General features: G+C 44.3%; 1 protein-coding gene across 3 annotated transcripts; it reads left to right on the top strand.

Annotated features, from left to right (window-relative positions):
* Nucleotides 1-6,880: 6,880 nt before the first annotated feature.
* LOC120048211 (C-terminal-binding protein 2-like) lies at nt 6,881-26,365 on the top strand. 3 transcript variants are annotated; one of them, XM_038993991.1, is made up of 11 exons: nt 6,881-7,024; nt 8,447-8,487; nt 9,256-9,422; nt 14,801-14,955; nt 15,797-15,941; nt 16,169-16,375; nt 16,586-16,800; nt 19,373-19,503; nt 21,389-21,516; nt 21,912-22,032; nt 22,244-26,365. In XM_038993991.1, exons 3-11 carry the CDS (start codon nt 9,365-9,367, stop codon nt 22,410-22,412), a joined length of 1,329 nt encoding a protein of 442 aa, XP_038849919.1. In that variant the 5' UTR covers nt 6,881-7,024; nt 8,447-8,487; nt 9,256-9,364; the 3' UTR covers nt 22,413-26,365. The 3 variants fall into 3 exon arrangements, with proteins under 3 accessions (XP_038849919.1, XP_038849922.1, XP_038849920.1); XM_038993994.1 differs by having other exon boundaries at nt 21,912-22,053; nt 22,244-22,345; XM_038993992.1 differs by lacking the exons at nt 6,881-7,024; nt 8,447-8,487; nt 9,256-9,422 and adding an exon at nt 12,322-12,431.
* The last annotated feature ends 313 nt before the right edge of the window (nt 26,366-26,678 follow it).

Below are 26,678 nucleotides of genomic sequence, written 5' to 3' on the forward strand. Positions count from 1 at the left end.
GAGCTAACTGCTACAAGTTATATTTTGAATTGACGATCTAGTTAGTCTGTCTGGCATTATTGTATACCTGCTGCTGAAATGTCGCGCTTTCTCGCCTCGGGCAACGGCCCACTCGCACTGGCACACAAGGCAGCTTCACAGACATGCACTGAAGAGTCATTCCGATAACGGTTGATATGTAGTTATTTTTATTGGTTGTTCATATTTAGAAGTGTGCTTTCATGAATTACATTAAAAACAAGTTTGATACAAATTCATATGACTTTTCATGACCATACAAACCCAAATTTGACATTTTGGAACAGTGCATATTCAATCTGCGCAATCTCGAACAGCCTACTGTCACGCACAGATTCCCAGACCTGTGGCAAATAAACTTGAACAGAGCAGAATCAAGAAAAGAATGCACACTCCCCACTGCTAACCAAAACATGGATTGCTGTCACACCTTGTCCATAATGCTTACAGGGTAAGGAAACCAATTTGTATACTGGACAAAAATATAAACGCAACATGTAAAGTGTTGATCCCATGTTTCACAACACATAGCCACAGATGTCTCAAGTTTTGAGGGAGTGTGCAATTGGCATTCTGACTGCAGGAATATCCACCAAAGCTGTTGCCAGATAATTTTATGTTAATTTGTCTACCATAATACACCCCCAATGGCGTCGTTTTAAAGAATTTGACAGTATGTCCAACCGGCCTCACAACCGCAGACCATGTGTAACCCCGCTGGTCCCGCATGTGGCTTCTTCGCCTGCTGGATCGTCCGAGAACAGCCACCAAGACAGCTGATGAAACTGAGGAGTATTTCTGTCTGTAATAAAGCCCTTTTGTGGGGGGAAACTTGTTCTTATAATTTGGGTGAACTGTCCCTTTAAGATGGGTTGGGTTTCCATATTGATATATGCAGATGGGATGACCAAAAAAGATTGTTGTATATGTTATAAGATTTCTTTATGCAACATGTTTGATCGCGAGATTATAATGTCAACATGAAAACATCCAAAATGTTGCCTTAGTCCTGAGAGGATAGGGGACATTATTGACTATATACTGTCACCTGGCGGTCAACACTGAGTTACCTAAACTTTCTAAAGGTTGGACAAATCATTGAGATATAAAGTTATTTAATTCCTGTAAGATATGTAGGAAGGTAAAACACAAACAATATAACAATGCATTGCTCTATATTCTATAACTTTACAGAGATCAGTGACCCAGTAAAAAATATAGAATTAGCTGCAAAGAACATTGCATGATGAATCGTAATAGTTTCTTCAATATATCATCAACTTGAACACATAATATGGAGAAAGTCATTGGGTGCAGTGTTGCTATGTCCGCAGTTTTCCAACAATTAGGCTACTTTGAAAACGATGTCGCGGATGAAAATGTATTGGTCGCGGGTGTCGGTTTTTTGGGCTACTTCTAATATATTTCACTGTGAACTGCTGCTGCTGACTTATCAGGCAGTGTGCAGGCTGTTACTGAGTGAGTGAAAGGTAGAGAAGGTTGAGGGGTGAAGGGGTGTGTGTGCCATTCCGCCGCCATACGCAAGACCAAAAAATGCTGCCCCTCACAAAACGAGAATAGTCCCAGTAAGCAAAATGACATTGAAAAGACGTCTAAAATACGTATTTTCCAGAAGTTGATGTTAGGTTCAATTTAGATTCTGAATGGAAGGTGTAAAGGTATTTTCCGTGTGTTTTAAATACATATTTTCGAGAACATTGAAAAGGCATATTTTCCGTAACTTGAAAAAAAAATATTTTCCGGATGTTAAAATCAGGTTCATTTTGGGCTCCCGAATGGCGCAGCGGTACAAGGAACTGCATCTCAATGCTAGAGGCATCACTATAGACCCTGGTTCGATTCCAGGTTGTATCACAACTGGCTGTGATTGGGAGTCCCATAGGGTGGTGTACAATTGGCCCAGGGTTGTTAGGGTTTGGCCGGGGTAGGCCGTCATTGTAAATAAGAATCTGTTTTTAACTGACTTGCCTAGTTAAATAAAGGTTAAATCAAAAATATAAATACATTTGGTTCTAAATGTTGAAAATACAGTTAAAGTCAGAAGTTTACATACACCTTAGCCAAATACATTTAAACTCAGTTTTTCACAATTCCTGACATTTAATCCTAGTAAAAATTCTCTGTCTTAGGTCAGTTAGGATCACCACTTTATTTTAAGAATGTGAAATATCGGGATAATAGTAGAAATAATTATTTATTTCAGCTTTAATTTCTTTCATCACATTCCCAGTGGGTCAAAAGTTTACATACACTCAATTAGTATTTGGTAGCGTTGCCTTTAAATTGTTAAACTTGGGTCAAGCTTCCCACGATAAGTTGGGTGAATTTTGGCCCATTCCTCCTGACAGAGCTGGTGTAACTGAGTCAGGTTTGTAGGCCTCCTCGCTCGCACACGCTTTTTCAGTTCTGCCCACAAATTTTCTATAGGATTTAGGTCAGGGCTTTGGGATGGCCACTCCAATACCTTGACTTTGTTGTCCTCAAGCCATTTTGCCACAACTGTGGAAGTATGCTTGGGGTCATTGTCCATTTGGAAGACCCATTTGCGACCAAGCTTTAACTTCTTGACTGATGTCTTGAGATGTTGCTTCAATATATCCACATAATTTTCCATCCTCATGATGCCATCTATTTTGTGAAGTGCACCAGTCCCTCCTGCAGCAAAGCACCTCCACAACATGATGCTGCCACCCCCGTGCTTCACGGTTGGGATGGTGTTCTTCGGCTTGCAAACCTCCCCCCTTTTCCTCCAAACATAACAATGGTCTTTATGGCCAAACAGTTATATTTTTGTTTCATCAGACCAGAGGACATTTCTCCAAAAAGTACAATCTTTCTCCCCATGTTCAGTTGCAAACCGTAGTCTGGCTTTTTTATGGGAGTTTTGGAGCAGTGGCTTCTTCCTTGCTGAGCGGCCTTTCAGGTTATGTCGATATAGGACTCGTTTTACTGTGGATATAGATACTTTTGCACCTGTTTCATCCAGCATCTTCACAAGGTCCTTTGCTGTTGTTCTGGGATTGATTTGCACATTTCGAAAGTACGTTCATCTCTAGGAGACAGAACGTGTCTCCTTCCTGAGCGGTATGACGGCTGCGTTGTCCCATGGTGTTTATACTTGCGTATTATTGTTTGTACAAATGAACGTGGTACCTACTATTTTTTTTTCTGAGGTCTTGGCTGATTTCTTTTGATTTTCCCATGATGTCAAGCAAAAAAGCACTGATTTTGAAGGTAGGCCTTGAAATACATCCACAGGTGCACCTCCAATTGACTCAGATAATGTCAATTAGCCTAACAGAAGCTTTTAAAGCCATGACATTATTTTCTGGAATTTTCCAAGCTGTTTAAAGGCACAGTCAACTTAGTGTATGTAAACTTCTGACCCACTGGAATTGGGATACAGTGAATTATAAATTAAATAATCTGTCTAAACAATTGTTGGAGAAATGACTTGTGTCATGCGCAAAGTAGATGTCCTAACCCACTTGCCCAACTATAGTTTGTTAACAAGAAATTTGTGGAGAGGTTGAAAAACAAGTTTTAATGACTCCAACCAAAGTGTATGTAAACTTCCGACTTCAACTGTATTTTACAGAGGTTGGAAATATGTATTTTCCGGATGTTGAAATCAGGCAGATTTTTGTTTCTGAATGAAAGTTGAAAATAAGTAATTTATAGACATCCATCTTTGGGCCAAATCAAGGTTGGTCCAGACCAGACAAAATCTGACCAAAAACCAATGTCTGTGCATGTGGAAATCAAGGCCGGTCCGGAACTGCACCAAAAAAAGAAGTCCAAAAGGCGTCAGAGTTGGTCCGTGCTTACTGAGGTGTAGCCTACAGTGTTGACAGAAATATAATTTTATGAATGCCAATCTATGTGGTAAACCTACCATTTTTAAAACAGGCCATTGCATTGGCTTTACTTGTCCTGATTCCTGTGACTAATCAATTTGGCTATTTAAGCTATGAATATCAGCTACCCAATTTTATCAGGAGTTATCGTGATCAGCTTATGATCAGCTTGTTAAAACATTGACGATACAAACTTGAAATCACTGATCAGGACAACCGTATGAAACTCCTGGACAACAGTTGTGATTTCCCATTGCATATTGTCCATTTTACTTTGCATTTCTTCTCTGCCAAGATAATCCATCTACCTGACAGGTGTGGCATATCAAGAAGATAATTAAACGTCATAATCATTACACAGGTGCACCTTGTGCTGGGTACAATAAAATGCCACTCTAAAATGTACTGTTTTGTCACACAACACAATGCCACAGATGTCTCAAGTTTTGAGGGAGCGTGCAATTGGCATGTTGACTGCAGGAATGTTCACCAGAGCTGTTACCAGATAATTTAATGTGAATTTATCTACCATAATCCGCCTCCGGTCTTTTTAGAAAATTTGGCAGTACGTCCAACCGGCCTCACAACCGCAGACCCCGTGTATGGTGTAGTGTGGGCGAGCGGTATACTAATGTTGGTGGTGGGGTTATGCCCCATGATGGTGGTGGGGTTCTGGTATGGGCAGGCATAAGCTACAGACAACAAACACAATTTAATTTTATCGATCGCAATTTGAATGCACAGAGATACCGTGATGAGATCCTGAGGCCCATTGTGACTTATTTCAATTGACGGATTTCCTTATATGACCTGTAACTCAGTAAAATCTTTGAAATTGTTGCACGTTGCGTTCATATTTTCATTCCTATGGAGTCACCCTTTTTCCATAAAACATTAATGCGCTAGAACTGATATAATGGCGACATAGCATTGGACAATGACTTTAGGTGCACTGGAGCTCTTTAGATAAATTCGCTCAGAGGTGGTTTAATGTAAACTGCATTCTAATGTCGACTTTTCTTATGGATAACAGTATCAAGCGAAGGGCTTTACTCAAGCTCAGTTTTAGGATCTGGAGTGCTGCACAAGTGGAAATTTGAAACGTAAGTTAAGGAACTCCCTCGCGTGCTTGTGTTGTGGGAAAAAGTCCACAATTAAAATTACATTAAATGTGGAGAATGATAGGCTACATTTGCATCTGTTGGCCATCAAGTAGGCTATTAATTTCTATGCCATTGCAGGCTACTGTAACCTACCATTTGATACAATAAATATATATTGAAAGTGTTTCTTGCACAGATCCTCTGTCCAACTTTCATCACTCAAACTCTCCTGTAGGATTTATCTATAGTTATGCACATGCGCAAACAGGATTTATTTACAATTATAAACTGGGTGATTTGAGCCTTGAATGCTGATTGGTTGAAAGCCATCATATATCAGACGTGTACCACGGGAATGACAAAAACATACTTTTTACTGTCCTAATTACATTGTTAACCAGTTTATGATAGCAATAAGGCACCCCAGGGGGTTGTGGTATATGACCAATATACCACGGCTAAGGGCTGTTCTTTGTGGTATATGGCCAATATACCATGGCTAAGGGCTATGTCCTGAGAACAGCCCTTAGCCGTGGTATATTGGCCATGTACCACACCTCCTTGGGCCTTATTGCTTAATCATAGCAGTCAAAATGAGCTAAATTGACATCCATTGATGGAAAATGATCTGGAGAGTTTAATAAGGGTGATTTATCTTTTCTCTTGCAACATATTCATAAACTTACAATAATTATTATTTTGATGGTAAACAGAATTTAGCTTCTTAGCCTAGGTTGTTAAAAATGACATCAATATTCCTTCTTAATTTGCTCGCTAACATTATGGAAAAGGGGTTTATTGGATAATTATAAACAGGGTGGTTCGAGCCCTGAATGCTGATTGGCTGACCATGGGTATGACAAAACATTTATTTTTACTGCTCTAATTACGTTGGTAACCAGTTTATAATATCAATAAGGCACCTCGGGGTTTTGTGATATATGGCTAATATACCACGGCTAAGGGCTGTGTCCTAGCACTCTGCGTTGCGTCGTAAGAACAGACATTACCCGTGGTATATTGGCCATATACCACACCCCCTCAGGCCTTATTGCTTAACTATACAATGGGTGGGTCTAATCCTGAATGCTGATTTGTTAAAACCAAATCCCAGTCGATGTCTATTCCACAAGTTACCACCGGCTAAATATGTGACTTTAAAATTCCCATTTACCCTGTTCCTATCTGACTGTGCAATCTATTGTCTCGTCAGCCCAGCCAGGCACTTTATAAACTTGATCTCCACTATAAATACAACAGCGGTCATTTGTATAAACCTTGCTGTTTGTCTGTCCGACATTTGCAACATTGTTTCAATATTCAACTTTGATCTTCATCTGTCCCATAGAAATTAATGTGTAGGGAGTCGGGATGAGACAGACAGGCAGGCAGCGTTTTTCAGCCAGTCAACATCATGAATCAGCTAGCATCATTTGTATGGATATATACAAATAAATGTCAATTGAAAAATGTTAATACAAAACAAAGTGCAGCTAGTTGCAGTCTTTCCAGCCTCCAGCAACTGAACGACCGACCAGAGGGCAACCTTAAAATTTGTGTCGGGTCAAGATCTTGTGGAAGGATGAAATAGTATGAATAACAAAAAAATATGTAAATCATTATTTGAATATGTTGGTAACCCATTGTATAAAAGTGATAATGCCCTCGAAGCAGGGCCAAATGTGTCAACTCCTCTTGCTGCAAAAAAAAAAATTGTCTAGTTTTCAGGCCTTGTGTCAGGTTTTCAAAGGTCATTGGATATACATTTTAGCTGGACCTGGCAACCCTGATTTGGGTGCACTGTTTGACCACCGCCGTGGAAATTGAGGGCGCTCTGCCTTCCCCTCCTACCAGTGCCTCTCACTCTGCCTGTCCGTCACACGTTGTGTACACTGGTACGGCGGGAGGCCTGACCCCCCATGAACCGGCGACTTCCTCTTTTTCAGATTTCATGGCGATCGGGAGAGAGGGAAGACCACCGAAGCACGCACACTGTCTCAATCCAACCGAAATACAATTATTTAGGTAAATAATCCGCTGCTCGTGCATTACTCAGTTACCGGGGTAGCGAATGATGCACGCCTAACGTGCACGTTGGGGATATCCACGTTTCCTCCGTGATCTTTCGTTTCTGAATTTCAGATATTCACATTGTAGCGCAATTCGCTAATAACGAATCGGACGAAATGGGCTCCACCAGTACGCATCTCCTACACGTAGTAACGTTAGGCTAGCAAGCAAGCTAACTTGCTATGCTAACTATCCAACGGTAGTTTGAAATGTTTGTTAAAATATAACGTTAAACTAGCCACCATTAGGTCGAACTTTTCGTGTATTTTTGGGATGCTTACAATGCGTTTTCTTTAATTCAAATATGGTTCCGATAATAAGTAACGATGTGTTTTATCTGGCACGGTTAACTGACCAACTAACCTTAGCTAATGTTAGCTTACTGGCTATCTAGCTAGCCAGATGCGATAATAAACGGTCGTTATTAGTAGCCATACAGTTCATTTAATTGCTAATGTTAACTAGCTAGCAAACATGGCGGCTTCTGCAGAGTTTTGAAACTTGTAGCTAACTGTTCGATATTGAAATGTACTTTATCAGCCATATGTTGTAATGGGTTTGGCTTGCAAACAACTGTATTGGATACTTTGTATCAACCTTGCTCTTGTTAAATTATTAACTGCAATTGTTTCCATAACCCAGTCACTGTTGATTACATTGTGATGGGTTTCAAGTTTGGAATGCATAACGTTAATCATCGCTACTTTTAGCATTTATACGTTTTGGAACGTTATCACAACCTCTCAAATGATGTGATTCTATCTAAGTTTCATAGTTAGAGGTTTGAATGGATATTTTTAATTAGGGAAAGTTAGGCTGGCTAATTCTTCCTCACATTATGCCAGTGTACGTCATCAAATGGTAGCCAACTAGTGTTAACTGTTCTCTCTAAATTGGAGTCCAGTTTGTAAGCATAACTTGTACACATTATAATACGGCAGACACCCCTGTCCAAAATGTTAGACACTAGTCTTCATCTAACAGTGATCAAGGCTTAACTACTGTCCCACAAGCACTTTTTGTTATAAGTCCTTTTGTCATTCTGCCAAAGTACTCCATGTTTAGCACGCACCTTTTTTTATGGGTTAGGCCTAGAAGTGACTGATGTTATTGTTATGAGTGGGCCCTGGGCATGTGAGAGGTGGTTCGGTAGTTATGAGAATACATTGTACATAATCACACACTATTTCTTCTTTATATTGGGTCGTTTGGAGGATGATTTGGGTCACCGGAGGACAGTCAACTTCTAATTTGCGTCTTGAGATGAAGAAGTTTAAGAACCCCTGTCAGTTATCTAATCGAAGTGTATGTGTTTGTGTGAGAGAGCGAGTGAAGAAGGCCCTCGGATAATAAGACAATTTTGTTTTTGCTTGACAGTGAGATCTAAGCAGACAGACACTGAACGGATTCTCCTGCTGGTAAGTCAGCCACTCCTCCATATGGTCACTAGTCTTTCCGTTTAGAAAAATGGAAAGTGCACCATCTCTTTGTCCCTCCTGTTTAGGTAATTTATCTCACACCATTGGATAGGTGAAAGCAAGGGTTATCAACTACATGGCTTTCACCAATCCAGTCAAGTCAGAGTACGTATAATCTTTAGGGAGAGAAGAATGGATGCATTTTCAAAATACTGAAACAAACCCTAGTCTTAAATTTACCACAGAGAAAGCAGAAGTCAGAATACACACTCACCAATACCACACTACGTGGGAATGTGTTTATTTGGGTGTAAGTTCCGATTTAGTTTGATGCAATATTGTACAATGCAAGTGTAACAACTTGGGTTGCTTATTTTGTACCAATAAAGTTTGAGAGAATTTGGGAGGGAGAGAGAAGACACACCTTTTTTCTGTGTAAGAACATAGGATTATAATTTGTTCAGTAGACGCCTAAACCTTAGTGCCCTTTGTTATTGTAACTTCTTAAGGCTGCTAAACTTGAAACCACATTTGCATCAACTAACCTCTGAAGATCCTGCAGCAGTTACTGCACCCTACACTAACTGTGATAGTGTGGTTTTTCCCTCTCTCAAATTGTCAAACTGTATTTGTACGAAATAAGCAATCCATATTGCAGAAGCAGTACAACAGAAATTACTAATAAAACCTTTCAAGTTCTAACCAGTCACAACTCTGTCTCTTGCGCTCTCTCCCCCTCTCAATTGCTATATCTCTCTCTCTGTGCAGGTGTTGCTCAGTGGGCAGTAGTGGTTTCTAGTGCTGGTGTTCTGTTGAAGGGGCTCCTTAGCGCTCTGTGCTGTTGTCTTGCTGTGTCCTGGGTTAGGACTGCCAGCCTATGGCTCTAATGGACAAACACAAAGTAAAGCGACAAAGACTTGACCGCATTTGTGAGGGTAAGGAGCCATGTTTTGCGACACACTCAAACACGCGCACACAGACACTGACCTCATACAGACACGCACGCACTCACACACTGACCATACACACACTGCGCATCTTACATTTTTCTATAATAGCCATTTGAATATTAAGATTTCACAATTCATTTTATCAGGTTATGGTCATATGGTAATGAGTATTCTCACATGATATTCTCACACCTCCATCACAAATTCATAATTCAAAATGGTTTCTACAGGTCTGATTTGGTGTATCAGAACATCCTCCAGAGAGAATGTGCAGTTTTCTTCAAATTTATTGAATGTGTGATTATCACATGCCTATGTCTATAATATTTTGCACTTCCAGTGCATTCGGAATGTACCACTTGACTTTTCACATTTGTTACGTTACACCCTTATTCTAAAATTGATGGGGGAAAAATTACCCTCATCAATCTACACACAATACCCCATAATGACAAAGCGAAAACAGGGTTTTAGAAAATTGTGCAAATGTATTAAAAATGAAAAACAGAAACCTTATTTACTTAAGTATTCTGACCATTTGCTATGAGACTTGAAATTGAGCTCAGGTGCACCCTGTTTCCGATCATCCTTGAGATGTTTCTATAACTTGATTGGAGTCCACCTGTGGTAAATTAAATTGATTGGACATGATTTGGAAAGGCACACACCTGTCTATATAAGGTCCCACAGTTGACAATGCATGTCAGAGCAAAAACCAAGCCATGAGATTGAATGATTGTGTTGATGCTCAGAACTGTGGAAGGGTACCAAACAATTTCTGCAGTGTTAAAGGTCCCCAAGAACAGTTGCCTCCATCATTCTCAAATGGAACACGTTTGGAACCACCAAGACTCTTCCTGTAGCTGGCCGCCCGGCCAAACTGCGCAGTCGGAGGAGAAGGGCCCTATGGTCACTCTAACAGAGCTCCAGAGTTCCTCTGTGGAGATGTGACAACCTTCCAGAAGGACAATCATCTCTGCAGCACTCCACCAATCAGGCATTTTTTAAGGGGGTAAAAAGGCACATGACAGCCCGCTTGGAGTTTGCCAAAAGGCACCTAAAGGACTCTCACCATGAGAAATAAGATTCTCTGGTCTGAAATCAAGATGGAACTATTTGGCCTGAATGCCAAACGTCACAAAGATGAACGGAGCAAAGTACAGAGAGACCCTTGATGAAAACCTTCTCCAGAGCGCTCAGGACGTCAGACTTGGGCGAAGGTTCACCTTCCAACAGGACAACAACCCTAAGCACACAGTCAAGACAACGCAGGAATGGCTTCGGGACAAGTCTCTGAATAAATGTCCTTGAGTGGCCCAGCCAGAGCCTGACTTGAACCCGATCGAACATATCTGGAAAGACCTGAAAATAGCTGTGCAGCGATGCTCCCCATCCAACCTGACAGTTTGAGAGGATCTGCAGAGTAGAATGGGAGTAACTCCCCAAATACAGGTGTGCCAAGCTTATAGCGTCCTACCCAAGAAGACTCCAGGCTGTAATCGCTGCCAAAGGTGCTTCAACAAAGTACAGAGTAAAGGGTCTGAATACTTTTGTAAATATATATTTTTTTTTTTTGCATTGCTTTGTCATTATGTGGTATTGTGTGTAGATTGATGAGGGGAAAAAACTATTAAATCCATTTTAGAATAAGGCTCTAACGTAACAAAATGTGGAAAAAGTCAAGGGGTCTGAATACTTTCCAAATGCCCTGTACATCAGCTGCTGATATGGATTATCTTTTATTAATGATCAGCCTATTGGTTTGTGGAGTGGCAGATGGGATATAGGGCTGGAAATTATTACAATGCTTTGGTGGCGATACGATATGTATTGCTGTTATATATGTTTTGTGATTCAGTGTTCCAAACATATTGCTCACCATATGTCTGCTGCAGAGAGACGAGAGAGCATGAGAATTAGTTTTCATCAGTCATGGAAATAAAAGTGCTGAAAATAAATTTGTCTCCCTATTTCAAAAGATGATGCAGAACAAGCTATTAAGGAAAAATACTGGAGATTTGGTGCCGGTACAGCCAACTAGCTCAAAAATAATATTGCAATATTGTGAAAATATAGTCCAAAAATAATATCCTGATATGTGACTGTATTGATTCCCCCCCCCCCCCCCCCCATCACTAGTAGAATAGTGTAGTGATGGGTTGGGGATAGTCAGAGAGAGCGCAAAATGCCCTTATCTCACTTCCTGTTACTGTCTGTGGGGATTTCAAGAGGGGTTAGTGGGTGGCCAAGCTGGTGTGCCTGAGCTATGAGCCGTGAGGAAGAATGTCAAGGCAAGGTACAAATGATGAGGATGACTGAGTACATGACAGGCTAGGATAATAGACCAGTTAGATTACAACACGATCAGTGTTTTTGTTTTTTGACAAACGACTGAAATGAACTGAAAAGGTAGAATGGTGTTGCTTTGGCCTAGATGTAAAACAAATAAATTGGTATTGCAAGTTATGCCAAGCCTCAATTTGTAGTGTATACAAATGTCATAAAAAGGTAATGAAATCATATAAAATATCTTATTCAATTCTGGACATATAAGACAAAATTCTGGTCTGTACTACCTCAGTCCAAACTAAATATATTGGTGCGAAATGCAGCCCTTAGGTGATGTTGAGATAAAATGGAGGGAGTTGTCTGGGAGAGTCAGGTCCCCTGAGAGGAGCAGGGTGAGGGGTCGCGGCCGTGGCTACAGGGAAACGGGCCAGCTGTCTCTTTAAAAAACAACAACAGCCAAACCAGACCCTAGCCACTGCCTGGCTATGCTAATTAGGTTAGTGCTGGTTGGCTGGCCCTCAATGGAGCCGCCCGTGATTGGAGCCGGGCCGCGGGGGAGGGGCTGGGTGTGGATGACAGCAGGGACCTAGCCAGCCGAGAACAGTCTGACAGAACGAGAGAGAGAAAAGAAAGAACGATAGAGGGAGAGAGCGAGGCGAGAGAGAGAGAGAGAGGAAGACAGGCTGGCAAACTTCATAATGCAAGGTTAGATGTGTGTGTGTCGTTAAATGTGTTTGTGAAGGAGAGCTTGAAGATGGAAGGGGGTGATATGGGCTTGGGTGTGGTGTTGCCGACGAGTGTGTGTGTCGTTTCCTTTTTGCTCAGCGTGTCCTTGTAGCGAATTGAGCAACTGTGTGTGTGTGTGTGTACGGCGCCTGCGTGTATGTGTGTTATTGTGTGTCTGGCTGGAGGTTGGGTGGAGTAGTGCTGCATTATCATCCTACCCTGCCCCTCCCCCTCTCCCTGCTCTCTCTCTCACACACTCCTTAAACCGAGGGAAAGAGAAAGGAGGAGGAGGAAGGGAAAGAAAAGGAGGGAGGGAGAATGAATGAAGCGCTGAATGAATTGCATTGTGTGCGCGGCCATGCTTGTGCTCCATAAGCCTTGTACGCAAGCGTCCTTTACTCTAAATATTTGCGTGTTTGCGCTTCTGAGGCTGCCTTTTGTTAACCAGTAATTGTGAATCCATTGTGATCTCTGGCATGTGGAGATTAAGATAAAGGAAAATGCTTTATGTGTTTTTTTAATGAGATGCAGATTCACTTTCTTAAGCCTTCTCGGCTAGGCCCATTTGGGAAATGCTTTGACGTCACAGGAAGCGTCCACAAATATTTGTCTTCCACCGCCTGCCTGCCACCAGTTCCTATCCTACTCCCCCCCCCTCTCTTTCTCCCTCCCCTACACTCCCACTATGACACAGGACATAGTGTTTGTGCATGTGGATGTCTGTCTGTGTTGTGTGTCTGTCCCTGCATGCGTCCTGCCCTCTGTCCAAGTGAATGTTCCAGCGAGACACATGCACCCCCTTCCCCCCTTCTTGTCCCTCTCCCCCACCCCAGACCATACACCTGTCACGCAGAGACTGTGTGTGCTTCTGGTCTAGGGGCCAGTGGTGTGGTCTGGTGTGTGTTACGTGTGTGTGTGTGTGTGTGTGTGTGTGTGTGTGTGTGTGTGTGTGTGTGTGTGTGTGTGTGTGAGAAGGGCAGTGCGTTCCGATTCAGAAGGCCAGTTCATGATTAGTTCAGTGTGAAGGAGAGGCAGAGGGCTAAGACACACACACACACGAATATGTCCTATGGTGATGGTATCAGTGGTGGTGTTAGCTTTTGTTGCAGTTGGCCACATTTCTCTAGTGACCTTTGGCACAGATGTTAGCCTTGTGCTTTGTCTCGCATTCTGGCAACTTGGTGCTCAGTGATGATTGAGGATTTCGATGCAGACGCAGGACCACGGTGGACAAGTGTAGCCATGCACCAGTGGCGTGTGTTTACGGATGTGTGTACAGAACGTGCGTGTTTGGGGGGGGCTCCAGAGGAGGGAATTTAGGTCATGACTCAGTCTCTCTCTCTCTACCCCCTCCCCCCTTCTTCCCTGCACCCCGCATCTCAACCCCTCGACTGCCCCTCCCCCAACCGTCACACTCGACCTCCCCCTGGCACTGCAGCCAGCTAGCGTTTTCATCATCCACTCTGGCTGGAGTCAGGGACGTGGGTGGTGTGTCATTCAATGTGTCTTACACGTGTCGTCATAGCATGTGCGTCTCAATGCCGTGAGGTTGCGTGTATTGACGTTGTAGTTTAGTTATTGTGCTGGACCCCCCCCCTGTCTCTTTGTCATCTCAGATGTGCTCTTTGCAGCAGCAGATCCAGTTACATATTACCATTGCGTAACCATCACACGCAGCCACTGATCCCTCAGGGTCCCAGTGTTGACAAGGCCCTGGCTGTTTGTGTGGACGGAGAAGAGAGCATCATGGGACTCACTTTGGGAGAGTTTGCTTTGGTAGTAGTACTCATGTTAGTGGTCACTGGTCAGACTCACTATTCAGGTTGAGCCTGCTCTGACCCCAGCACTGATGATGCCAGTGGCTATTGTCATGCCTGGTCAAGTTCAGAGGGACTTTAATGGTGTGCACGTGTGTGTGTTGTAATGGTCAAGGCAGTGGTGCGTGTAGAAGGTTTAGGGCAGTGACTCATTTTGCCCTGATCCAGAGACTCCAGAAAGATTGTTGAATCACTAACCTCGGTGAACAGTCCCATCTGGAAAAACATGGTGCGCCGTATGCGGTGTTTTTGACTTTATCACACATTCCCAAAGGAAGCCATTTTGTCTGGGCAAACGATCAACTCAAAATGGACTGTAAACGTCAGGTGAACACTTTTATAGTTTGATGGTTATAATATGGACATAAAAAAAATAAAAAATAATCCACAACCATTAGTGTGTCAAGCACCATGCTCCAACCTAGCCAGCCATTGGAACCAAAGCAGCACATACGATTTTAGAATGCAACTAATTTAGTGACATAATATGCCAAATCATGTCTTAACTGTCCCCCTCTCCCCTGTGTGCAGGCATCCGCCCACCTATCCTGAACGGGCCCATGCACCCTCGGCCCCTGGTGGCCCTGCTGGACGGGCGTGACTGCACCATAGAGATGCCCATCCTCAAGGACGTGGCCACTGTGGCCTTCTGTGATGCCCAGTCCACCCAGGAGATACACGAGAAGGTAGAGTGAGACACACACACTTTAGGAACACCTGCTCTTTCCATGACAGACTGACCAGGTGAATCCAGGTGAAAGCTATGATCCCTTATTGATGTCACCTGTTAAATCCACTTCAGTCAGTGTAGATGAAGGGGAGGAGACATGTTAAAGAATGATTTTTAAGCCTTGAAACATGGATTGTGTATGTGTGCCATTCAGAGAGTGAATGGGCAAGACAAAATATTTTTTAAAAGACTGCCTTTGAATGGGATATAGTAGTAGGTGTCAGGTGCACCGGTTTTAGTCTGTCAAGAACTGCAACACTGCTGGGTTTTTCACACTCAACAGTTTCCTGTGTATATCGAGAATGGTCCACCACCCAAAAGACATCCTGCTAACTTGACACAACTGTGGGAAGCATTGGAGTCAACATGGGCCAGCATCCCTGTGGAACACTTTCGACACCTTGTAGAGTCCATGCCCCGACAAATCGAGGCTTTTCTGAGGGCAAAAGAGGGTGCAACTCAATATTAGGGAGATGCTCCTAATATTTTGTACACTCAGTGTTTATAAGGCAACATACACTGTCTGGTTGTAAGCTTCCTGTTAATTTGGCTATAAGTGGCACTTCCTGATTTTCTAAAAAGTTATTCAAGACTACCTCCTGACTGCCAGCCATATGTTTATTTGAGTATTTATGCACTGTCCCTTTAACGCACTGTCGAACCAGCAGTATGATGGTGTGTTAACCCTGTAGGTTGCTGAACGAGGCTGCATTCATTTGTGTGATGGCCTTGTCTGACGGTGTGTGTTAACCCTGTGTTACCAACTGTATAACGGTGTCTGTGTCTTAACCTCGTAGGTGCTGAACGAGGCAGTGGGGGCTCTGCTCTACCACACCATCACTCTCTCCAGAGACGACCTGGATAAGTTCAAAGGCCTCCGAGTCATTGTCAGGATCGGCAGTGGCTTCGACAACGTCGACATCAAAGCTGCAGCTGAGCTGGGTGAGTCATGCCCGAATACACACACGCAGTATGCCGATGAACAGGTATATACACACACACACACACACACACACACACACACACACACACACACACACACACACACACACGGATGCATATTACACATAATCATATACACAGCCTTTCCAAGCTCTGCCCCATCACTCCTCTCTTTCCTTCATCTCACCATCTCCCTCTCTCCCCTCCTCCTCATCTCCCTCCCCCAGGCATCGCAGTGTGTAACGTGCCAGCGTGCTCGGTGGAGGAGACGGCCGACACGTCCATGTGTCTGATCCTGAACCTGTACCGCCGCGTCACCTGGATGCATCAGGCCCTGAGGGAGGGCACCAGGGCCTCCAGCGTGGAGCAGATCAGGGAGGTGGCCGGGGGAGCTGCCCGCATCCGGGGGGAGACGCTGGGCATCATCGGCCTGGGTGAGTGGGGGTAATCTGGGCTAGGTTAGGGAGGTTGATGGAGTTACTGGGTAGTGGCTGATTTCGAATTTAGACTAGTGGCCCCTAGTCTGGCCTGTTTTCAATTGACAATTGGGGCTGCCAGAGGCCTGGGAATTTGCTTTGGGTGCCTATGTGCCCCACCATGGAAATACAAACACTAGTTACCCCTGTGCGTTCCTCTCTCTGCAGGTCGTGTGGGCCAGGCGGTGGCTCTGCGGGCCAAGGCGTTTGGTTTCGGGGTGATCTTCTACGACCCCTACCTGCCTGACGGAGTGGAGCGCTCCCTGGGCCTGCAGAGGATGGCTACGCTCCAGGACCTGCTCATCCACTCTGACTGTGTCTCTCTACACTGCAGCCTCAACGAACACAACCACCACCTCATCAACGACTTCACCATCAAACAGGTACACAATGTCATAGACACACATCGCACACACACGTACACACACATTTGATGTATGTTTTAGGGCCGTCAAACGATTTAAATAATCACAATTCATCTAAATGTTTTAATTTGCTCAAATTTGTCCCTTAAGAAAAAATAACCCTATTAAAAAGCTGTTTGTCGAGTTACAGGCGTACTATGCTTTTATTGTAAGGGACGGAAACACAATCTGTATAAGAAATAAAATACTCAATGTTTAAATTAGCTACATGTAATATTTTTTGCATTGTAATTTCAGAAAATGTCATATCTGAAGTAATAGTGGAATGATAGTGTTTCACAATATTTTTTTCCTCCCAAAAAATGATTGGGCCCACACAAAATTGCATTCTAATGGTGCAGCCTTCTTATTGGTCAACAAAAGACGGACTGGCTCTTGTTGTTAAATTGACTGGGCCTGAGCCGCATGCTAACCGAATCCGTTAGTGAGCGATACTTTATACAAATCGTTCAGCCCCAGTTAATTTGACAAGAGATTTGCTGGGCCCCAAAATATTACATGTAGCTCTTTTAAACATACTTATTCCCTCTTATTAATGTTCTTGAAGTTTAACACTTGCGAACACACACACACACAAACAAACAGTTAAAGCTTCAGGCATTCTCAATTAGTGTTCTCCCAATTTCTGATTTGGAGGGTTAAGTGCAGGAAAACAGAACTGGCTCTATGGACACAAGGAGTATTTACACCTGTTCAACAATGATATAAATTCCACAGAAGACAATAGCTCAGCCAGGTCTGAGTTCATGTAATAACAGCTATTCGATGTAGCCTAGGCTACTTCAACATGAACTAGTCACGCGCTGTTTCTACAAAAATGGAGATTATTTTCTTAAATCTTTTGACCTGGGAAATGCAACAAAAACAGTACCTAAATGGAATGGATGTCCTGTTCTGGTTTAAAATCATTGTGGGTAGTTAGTTATGTCAAGAGGCATTCAACCATGACATTGTAAACAATGTTTTGGTTAGCTAGCTAGCTTTAGCATAACTAGCTAGCTCCTTTTGTCCAAAATATGTTTTTGCTGTTATCTAAAGAAACACCTGAGAACGTGTACACGGTTGAGCTTTCTGTCTGTTTTCCTTCAACATTGTTGCTCAAAGCTGCGCACAAAGTGGAGGTTTTAAGGGTGTTTTCACATATAAATCCCCATTTAAAATAAGTGATGTCAGTCCTATTTAAAGTGAACCAACATTCTTTTTAAAGAACTCAGTTCTCTTTGTATTCACACTGCCCTTGCCTTTGAATGAGGACTCAACTCTTTTGCCAGTTCACTTCACCTTTTTTGAGGCCTGAGTCCTCTTTGCATTCGCATTTCTAGAAAGGAACCAAAGATATTTGTCCCAACATTCACTCAATGCACTCTAGTAAAAGTACAGGACAAGCCGTTCCATCAGAACGTGCTATCGGACAGCTAGATATACCTACTTACATTTTGGAAGTTAATAGATTGCGTTTTTGGTAAAGGATGAGACATAATAATTGTCATCAGAAGATAATATTAACATGTAAATATTATTGGTAACAGATTAACTACCAGTAAATTAATTGCAGATTAAATAATGCTGTAGGCTACTGACCCTTCAACAGCTAGAATGGATTTTGTACCCATGTTGTGATTCTCACCAAATATGTTGCCTTTTTACACTATTCAAACCCCACATTCGGAATAAACAGTTTATGAACCTCTCTTAGCCTGTAGGTGAACATATTGCAAACAGAGAATCTGAACATCGTGTCAGTACAAAACTCCACACACATTTTATCATTTCTCTGCATCCTTGACAATCGCTAATCGGCACACATTTATTTATGTGAACCGGCACATCTTCTTCTCTCTCCAATGTGAAGGGGTTATTGCAGGGGAAACGGTGTTGCAGTAGTCCAGTGTGTGGTGTGGTAAAAATGACAAGCAAACCCGGGGAGCTTTGTGTTTACGTTGTCCCCCCCCCAAAAAAAAGGGAACCGGACTTCCGAATTCAAGCGAACCATACTCAAACCCCCTCTCGAGATGGCGCTCTTTTGAGGGCTCTAAGTTCCTATGGAGTGTTCACACTCCACTGTGTTCCTTTTGGAGTCTTCACACGCCACAAAAAAAATGAGGGGAACCGCACTGAATTCACCAAAATTGTCCGAAAGGGACCAAGTCTGAAAACACCCTAAGAGACAGACGGCGCTACATAACAGCAGCTGCAACCGAGTGCAGGGTCCGTGCGGAATAGGGTCTGTGCGGAAACACGTGCGCTTGAAAGGGGTCCGTGCGGTAAAAAATGAAAATGCGATTTAATGGCGTCAAAAAATGAATGCCTTTAAAAATCTAACACCTTATTAACTCGTTAACAGCCCTAGTATGTTTGTAAATTCACGTTCTTACATGCGTGTACAGGTAACTTCCAAAATAATGGAAACACTTGACTAAATGAGGGATACAAAGTATATTAAAAGCAGGTGCTTCCACATAGGTGTGGTTCCTGAGTTAATTATGGGAGTGCGTGTGTATATAAAGTTAACCCTGTGTTTTGTGTGTAGATGCGCCAGGGAGCGTTCCTGGTGAACTCTGCGCGGGGAGGCCTGGTGGATGAGAAGGCTCTGGCTCAGGCCCTGAAGGAAGGACGGATACGAGGAGCCGCACTAGACGTCCACGAGACAGAGCCCTTCAGGTACACACACACACACTGGACGTTCAGTCGTCCACGAGACAGAGCCCTTCAGGTACACACACACACACACTGGATGTTCAGTCGTCCACGAGACAGAGCCCTTCAGGTACACACACACACACTGGACGTTCAGTCGTCCACGAGACAGAGTCCTTCAGGTACACACACACACACTGGACGTTCAGTCGTCCACGAGACAGAGCCCTTCAGGTACACACACACACACTGGACGTTCAGTCGTCCACGAGACAGAGCCCTTCAGGTACACACACACACACACTGGACGTTCAGTCGTCCACGAGACAGAGCCCTTCAGGTACACACACACACACTGGACGTTCAGTCGTCCACGAGACAGAGCCCTTCAGGTACACACACACACACTGGACGTTCAGTCGTCCACTAGACAGAGCCCTTCAGGTACACACACACACACACACACTGGACGTTCAGTCGTTCACGAGACAGAGCCCTTCAGACACACACACACTGGACGTTCAGTTGTTCACGAGACAGAGCCCTTCAGGTACACACACACACACACACTGGACGTTCAGTTGTTCACGAGACAGAGCCCTTCAGGTACACACACACACACACTGGACGTTCAGTCGTCCACTAGACAGAGCCCTTCAGGTACACACACATTGGACGTTCAGTCGTTCACGAGACCGAGCCTTACTGACACACACACACACACTGGACATTCAGTCGTCCACGAGACAGAGCCCTTCAGGTACACACACACTGGACGTTCAGTCGTTCACGAGACAGAGCCCTTCAGGTACACACACACACACACACTGGACGTTCAGTCGTTCACGAGACAGAGCCCTTCAGGTACACACACACACACACACTGGACGTTCAGTCGTCCACTAGACAGAGCCCTTCAGGTACACACACACACACTGGACGTTCAGTCGTTCACGAGACAGAGCCCTTCAGGTACACACACACACACACACACACACACTGGACGTTCAGTCGTCCACTAGACAGAGCCCTTCAGGTACACACACACACACACTGGACGTTCAGTCGTCCACTAGACAGAGCCCTTCAGGTACACACACACACACTGGACGTTCAGTCGTCCACTAGACAGAGCCCTTCAGGTACACACACACACACTGGACGTTCAGTCGTCCACGAGACAGAGCCCTTCAGGTACACACACACACACACACACTGGACGTTCAGTCGTCCACGAGACAGAGCCCTTCAGGTACACACACACACACTGGACGTCCAGTCGTCCACGAGACAGAGCCCTTCAGGTACACACACACACACACTGGACGTTCAGTCGTTCACGAGACAGAGCCCTTCAGGTACACACACACACACACTGGACGTTCAGTCGTTCACGAGACAGAGCCCTTCAGGTACACACACACACACACACACACTGGACGTTCAGTCGTCCACGAGACAGAGCCCTTCAGGTACACACACACACTGGACGTTCAGTCGTCCACGAGACAGAGCCCTTCAGGTACACACACACACACACACTGGACGTTCAGTCGTTTACGAGACAGAGCCCTTCAGGTACACACACACACACACTGGACGTTCAGTCGTTTACGAGACAGAGCCCTTCAGGTACACACACACACACACTGGACGTTCAGTCGTTTACGAGACAGAGCCCTTCAGGTACACACACACACACACTGGACGTTCAGTCGTTCACGAGACCGAGCCTTACTGACACACACACACACACTGGACGTTCAGTCGTTCACGAGACCGAGCCTTACTGACACACACAGCCCACTAAAGGATCCTAGCCTGATTTCGAACCCCCACAACTCTGTTTGACCGTGCAACCCCCCCCCTCTCTTTCCTCCTCTAACCCTAACCCTCTCTGTTGTTGTAGTTTCTCCCAGGGCCCTCTGAAGGATGCTCCCAACCTCATCTGTACCCCCCACACGTCCTGGTACAGTGAGCAGGCCTCCATCGAGGCCAGAGAGGAGGCTGCCAGGGAGGTGCGCCGTGCCATCACTGGTAAGACCCCTAACACTCAGCTTCAGTTAGTTAACACCGCCTGGGCTTCCATCGCCATCCTAACTTTGTATTATTAGTTATTACGTAGTGATGAATTGATTATTTCAGTGGCTTTATGTAGCTTGAGTACGGAGTACGGTTTTGAGGTTCTGGAGTGGTCTGGTGTTATATCTTACCTACACTCTTATATTTTTTTTGCACACAAGAAAAATGCAAATCATTATGGTGAGAGTTTAAAATGGGCCAAACAAATACAAATAGATGCATGTGCAGGAGAGCTAAAACACCCTGAGTGGCTTGTACGGCACCTGTCCCGAAAATGGTATCCTGGTTATTAAAACAGAGATTGGGGGATTTACACGCTAACCCCTTTTCTCCTGTCTGTCCTCTGTTAGGGCGTATCCCAGACAGTCTGAAGAACTGTGTGAATAAGGAATATCTGATGGCAGCGTCCCAGTGGCCCAGTATGGAGGCTGCAACAGTCCACCCTGAACTCAACGGAGGCGGTGCATACAGGTGAGACCCTCAGCGGTTAAGGTGAGCACAGGAGGACAACCAAGTCAGGAAGTGTATCATGATTATTATTATTATACTTCATTTTATGCAAAATACGATATCTGTTCTTGACAGTAGATTTGGTTGTTGATGAATGTGCTGCAATGTTGTTCCCTCCTGAACAAGGCCCTGATATACATTCTTTCTCTCTCTCGCTCTCTCTACACGTCAGGTTTCCTGTGGGTCTGATCAGCGTAGCATCAGGGGTTCTGACGGGGGCGGGAGCAGGGGTAGAGGCCCTGGCTCACGCCATCGCCCCTGTGTCCCATCCCCCCCACACCTCATCGCCAGGGCAACTCAGCAAGGCAGAGGCAGACAGAGACATCCCCTCTGACCAATAGCACCCCAACATTCCTCCGTCACCCCTGGAAACCAACAACCCCACCCTCTCCTCCCACCATCATCATCACCACCAACCCTCCTCTCCGACCTCAGGCAGATTGACACTGGGGTTCCGGTTTGATCCGGTTCGATCTGGATCTGTTCAAGCGCCGGTCCTTCAGAACACAGTACCAGCCCAGGAGTGACCTGCCGTCCACAAACTCCCCCCCCTCCGTAACCCTTCCTCGGACCCACTCAACCCCCCCCCCCCCCCATGGACCCCTATCTCCCCCTCTATCCATATTCCCCCCACAACAACAAACCTTCAGCAATAACTTTCTTCTCAAGTATTCAATTGGATTGGTATTTTCATTATTTTTTTTATTCTTTTGAGAAAAAACAAAACATTTAGTTATTGTTTTGAGTAGCATTTCTCCAGCAAAGCTGGACCGAGAGTCTGGCTGTTATGATCCATGAGAGAGGCGTGAAGGCTTGGCCCGGCGTACATTAGTGGCTTTCTGATGTTACTGCAATCCTTTCTCTTATGCCTCTCTCTTTCTTTCTCTCTCTCTCTCTCTCTCTCTCATTTTAGTAAATATGGAAAATGTGTACAAAAGTAAGACACACAACACATCGGGCTTCTATTGTCCCGATAATTCCTAGCCTGATCCTAGATCTGTATCTAGCTAGCTTTAGCCAAGTCAGCTAAAGCACATACAGATCTGGGACCAGGCTACCTGATTCCCTGTCTGTTGGCTAGTGTAGGGATGAATAATGTCAGTGAAGGGCTGTGTTAAACCCTGTGAGTCTTGTCTCTTCTCCTCAAGATGGTGAACCCTCTCCTTTGGCAGGCGACAATTCTCTTCCCTGCTTTTATATCCCCTTTTGTTCCAGCGCCAGTCACTTCCTGTTGAAAGGTCAGATGGATGGTGTCCTATGTTGTGCTCTGTGTCGTCACTCATCAGGCCCTTGCCCACGACGTGGTCTTATACTCAGCAACAGTTATGTGAAGTGTTTATTCTGTGAAGGCTGTCCCCTGAACCGGTGTGTAGCTTCAAGATCACGTGAGAACAGTTTCATATCAGTTGGATTGTGGCTTTTAACCCCCTCCCCCCCACACACAAAAAAGGTCGAACTATTGTTCAAGGGCCTTTTTGTTTCTGAGGCACTTAGCACCAAGTACACACAGACACACACAGCGAGCTTGCAACATTGTTAGCTTGAGCCCAGTGGGCAGCACAGGTCAGCTGTGTAGGACTGAGGTTTGGCCAGCAGGGGGTGCCATTGCCATCTGAATGCTCAGTCTGTGGCTGTGCTCAGAGAGAGGGGCAGTGATTTGGCTGCAGCGTTGCGTATAACCAGCCTAGCAGCTACCCCTGGGTTTTCTTAACACGTCCACACGAAGCAGTCAGCCATAGGGAAGGTGAGGTACAACTCTTTTTGCCGTGACGTCATTAATTACCGGCTGACTTCCAAAGACAACCAGGACGCGTGACAAGGCAAGGACTCGCTGTCTTTCTCTCTCCCAGACCTCTCCGATGTATATCTCAGTCCATCCACCCAACCTCTCTCTCACCCCATCCAGCCCTTGGAAGAACTCTGCTCTCCACTAGTGCTTTTATCAGCAAGTGTGGATCCACCCATCCCTTTAAGATTCGGCAGTGTAGCCGGCGAGTTGGTTCAACCATCCCTTTAAGAAGACAGAGATTCACCGTTCCCGTTAAGACCAAAGGGAGAGTGTGTGGAGTCTTTATTCTTACATAATCATAGTGGCTTTTCAAAGGCGACCGTGTTGTCTGCGTGTGGACCCCTCCCATCCCCCATTGGTTGTATTGACAAGTCGTTGTCTTTCTGAAAGAGTAGTCCCTACGAGAAACTCTTAACGCCGTCGTCTCTCGTTGTTTCAAGGGAATACCTTTTTATAGTACCTCAGTAACAGATATTGAATGTACGTTCAAACCCGTTTCTTTTTTGTACAGCTTTTGTAGAGACCCCTTTGCTATTCCTGACCAGAAGGGTTGTAAAAATGGTAACAATGACGATGATAAAAAACACCCCACTCAATAACCGAATTGACCAAACAACTTTTTAGGATTTCTCTGCGGGTTTTTTTCTTTTCTTCCCACTGTCAAAAATCTCAGGCACCGAGACCAGTTACTTATCTCTCGTCTTCACCTTAAATGTTATACTTCATTTGTTTCTCTGTGGGGGAAAAATGAGCACACCGCTTTCCCGCGATTCTACATTTCGACATCAGATTCCAGTTGATCTGACAAGCTTCTTCGAGCTCCTGTTCTACAGCACAGTGAAACTTGGATTCGATTTCAAAGTGTCAGCATGAACCGTTTTTGTCTGGAATGTAGAACTATATACGCCTTTCTACTTTCCCTAATGTCATGCTGCTCTAGCTATTGTGCATGTGGGGTATTTTTGGAGGGCAACCGCTATTGGCCTAAAGCTTGTCATCTTGTTGTCCACCCTTTGCTCCCCAGTGCTTAACCCTTAACCCAAGTTGCCATTTTGTGGTGGTCAGTAACCAGTGATGTACAGTTTTTTCCCCTTCCTACCAGAGTCTATGAGGACATGGACATGAGGACATTATAGGCTCCTGTGTCATGTGATGAGTATATATTTTTTTAAATATCCCCCATAGTTTGAATTATGAGCTTAAATAGTGACCGTAAATTGCCGTTGATGATATTGATGACATTTTTTGGGTTGTTTTCAGTTCATCAATGTGTTCAAATCCATTTAATTTTTTTGACTCTTCATCTGTAATCGCTGTGTTCTACATGTTGTACTGAAACATTTCAGAAACAAACGTTTGAGTTTTTTTTTTTTTTTTTTTTTTTTTGTCTTAGCTGCCCTGCTGTATTTAGCCTCTCCCTGTATAGTAACTGTTAACTCTCCCTGTATAGTAGCCGTAGAGTTGCCATGGAAACACTCACTGCCTTAAACACAGTTGACCACAGTAGGTGGGGTAGGAGAGACACAGTCAGACGAAACCCCGCTAACAACTCACACCGTAAGGACGTTATTCAATCAAACACTGGTGACACGGTTTCCCGGATAAGTCAAAAATAACATTCTCTCCACAGAGCTAAAAAGGGTATTTTGATTTGACATGCAGTTGAGTGTCTTAAGTTTCACACTGCAAATGTGAAGTACTTTTGTTGAGTACATCAATCAAAATATGCATTCTCTCAGTCCAGAAAGAACATTTCTGGGTTAACCAGGTGAGCCATTTTGATTGAATTTCCCCTACATGTAGGTCACTGTCAGTGCTACAGACTGAAGGAAAGTCCATCTGATATTTCACTCTGAGGTGTGAGAATGTTCCCCCCCCCTGCTCCGGGCGCTCTGAAAGTCTTTCATGGCCAGCCCCGAGTCTCAGGGGGCAACAGCGGACACTGATGTTGTCTGTCAGACCAGCTGAAAATGATGGATAGAATTGGTCACTTTTCTCTCTCAGGGTTGAAATGCACACATATCCTCCCGCAGCCTCTTTCTCTCCCCCCTGTCTGTTCTGTGTTCCCGCGCTCCTCAGAATGTTGAGCAGTCTCCTGACTTCCAGAAGGCCCTCACCATTCTCTCCCTTCATTTGTACACCGTGAGTTCTTGTGTTTGGTTTTACCTTCTGTTCTTTGGCACTGACATCTAACCTTCATCTAGCAATGAATGAATAAATGTTTTAAATGAGCTGTGTGTAATGTTGGAATTTGGGAAATGTATTTTTACAACATGTGAACATGAGTTTTTATTTTTTTTGGGGGGGGGGGTGGTGTCTTTCACTCATCCGTTGTCGTGAATTCATTGATTTACTTTCACCAGACTCCTGTAACGTCTCCTGTAACTAGGCTCTTAAGCTTTATATTTGTTTTGTTTACTTTTTTTATTAGAAACAATCATGTTTGTGATGGTAATTTCCGATGGTAAACTCCACACCGTATTTTAATAAAATCCAAAAAATGTACCCTTTGCTTTCTCGCCCTGCTTTCTTCTGTGTTCTCGCTCTGTGTGAAACACATGTCAAACCTTTAACTCATTTGACTGACCGTTGCTCTCGTGTGTGTGCAATGTTCATGCGTGCATAGTGCAAGGTTTGCTATATAGCAGTGTTGATTCAGGTGTGCTGCCTTCTTCTTCTCCTGTTTATAAAGTGCAGCCCTTGGGATAGGAGCAAGTTTTACAAACTTACGGCTCCCTAACCAACTCTGTTTACAATCCTTGCTTGTCTGTCTATACGGGCACAGGAGTGATGCAGTGCCAAGCGATCCAGAGCTCAC

This window comes from Salvelinus namaycush, chromosome 5 (assembly GCF_016432855.1).
Source record: "Salvelinus namaycush isolate Seneca chromosome 5, SaNama_1.0, whole genome shotgun sequence".
NCBI lineage: Eukaryota > Metazoa > Chordata > Actinopteri > Salmoniformes > Salmonidae > Salvelinus > Salvelinus namaycush.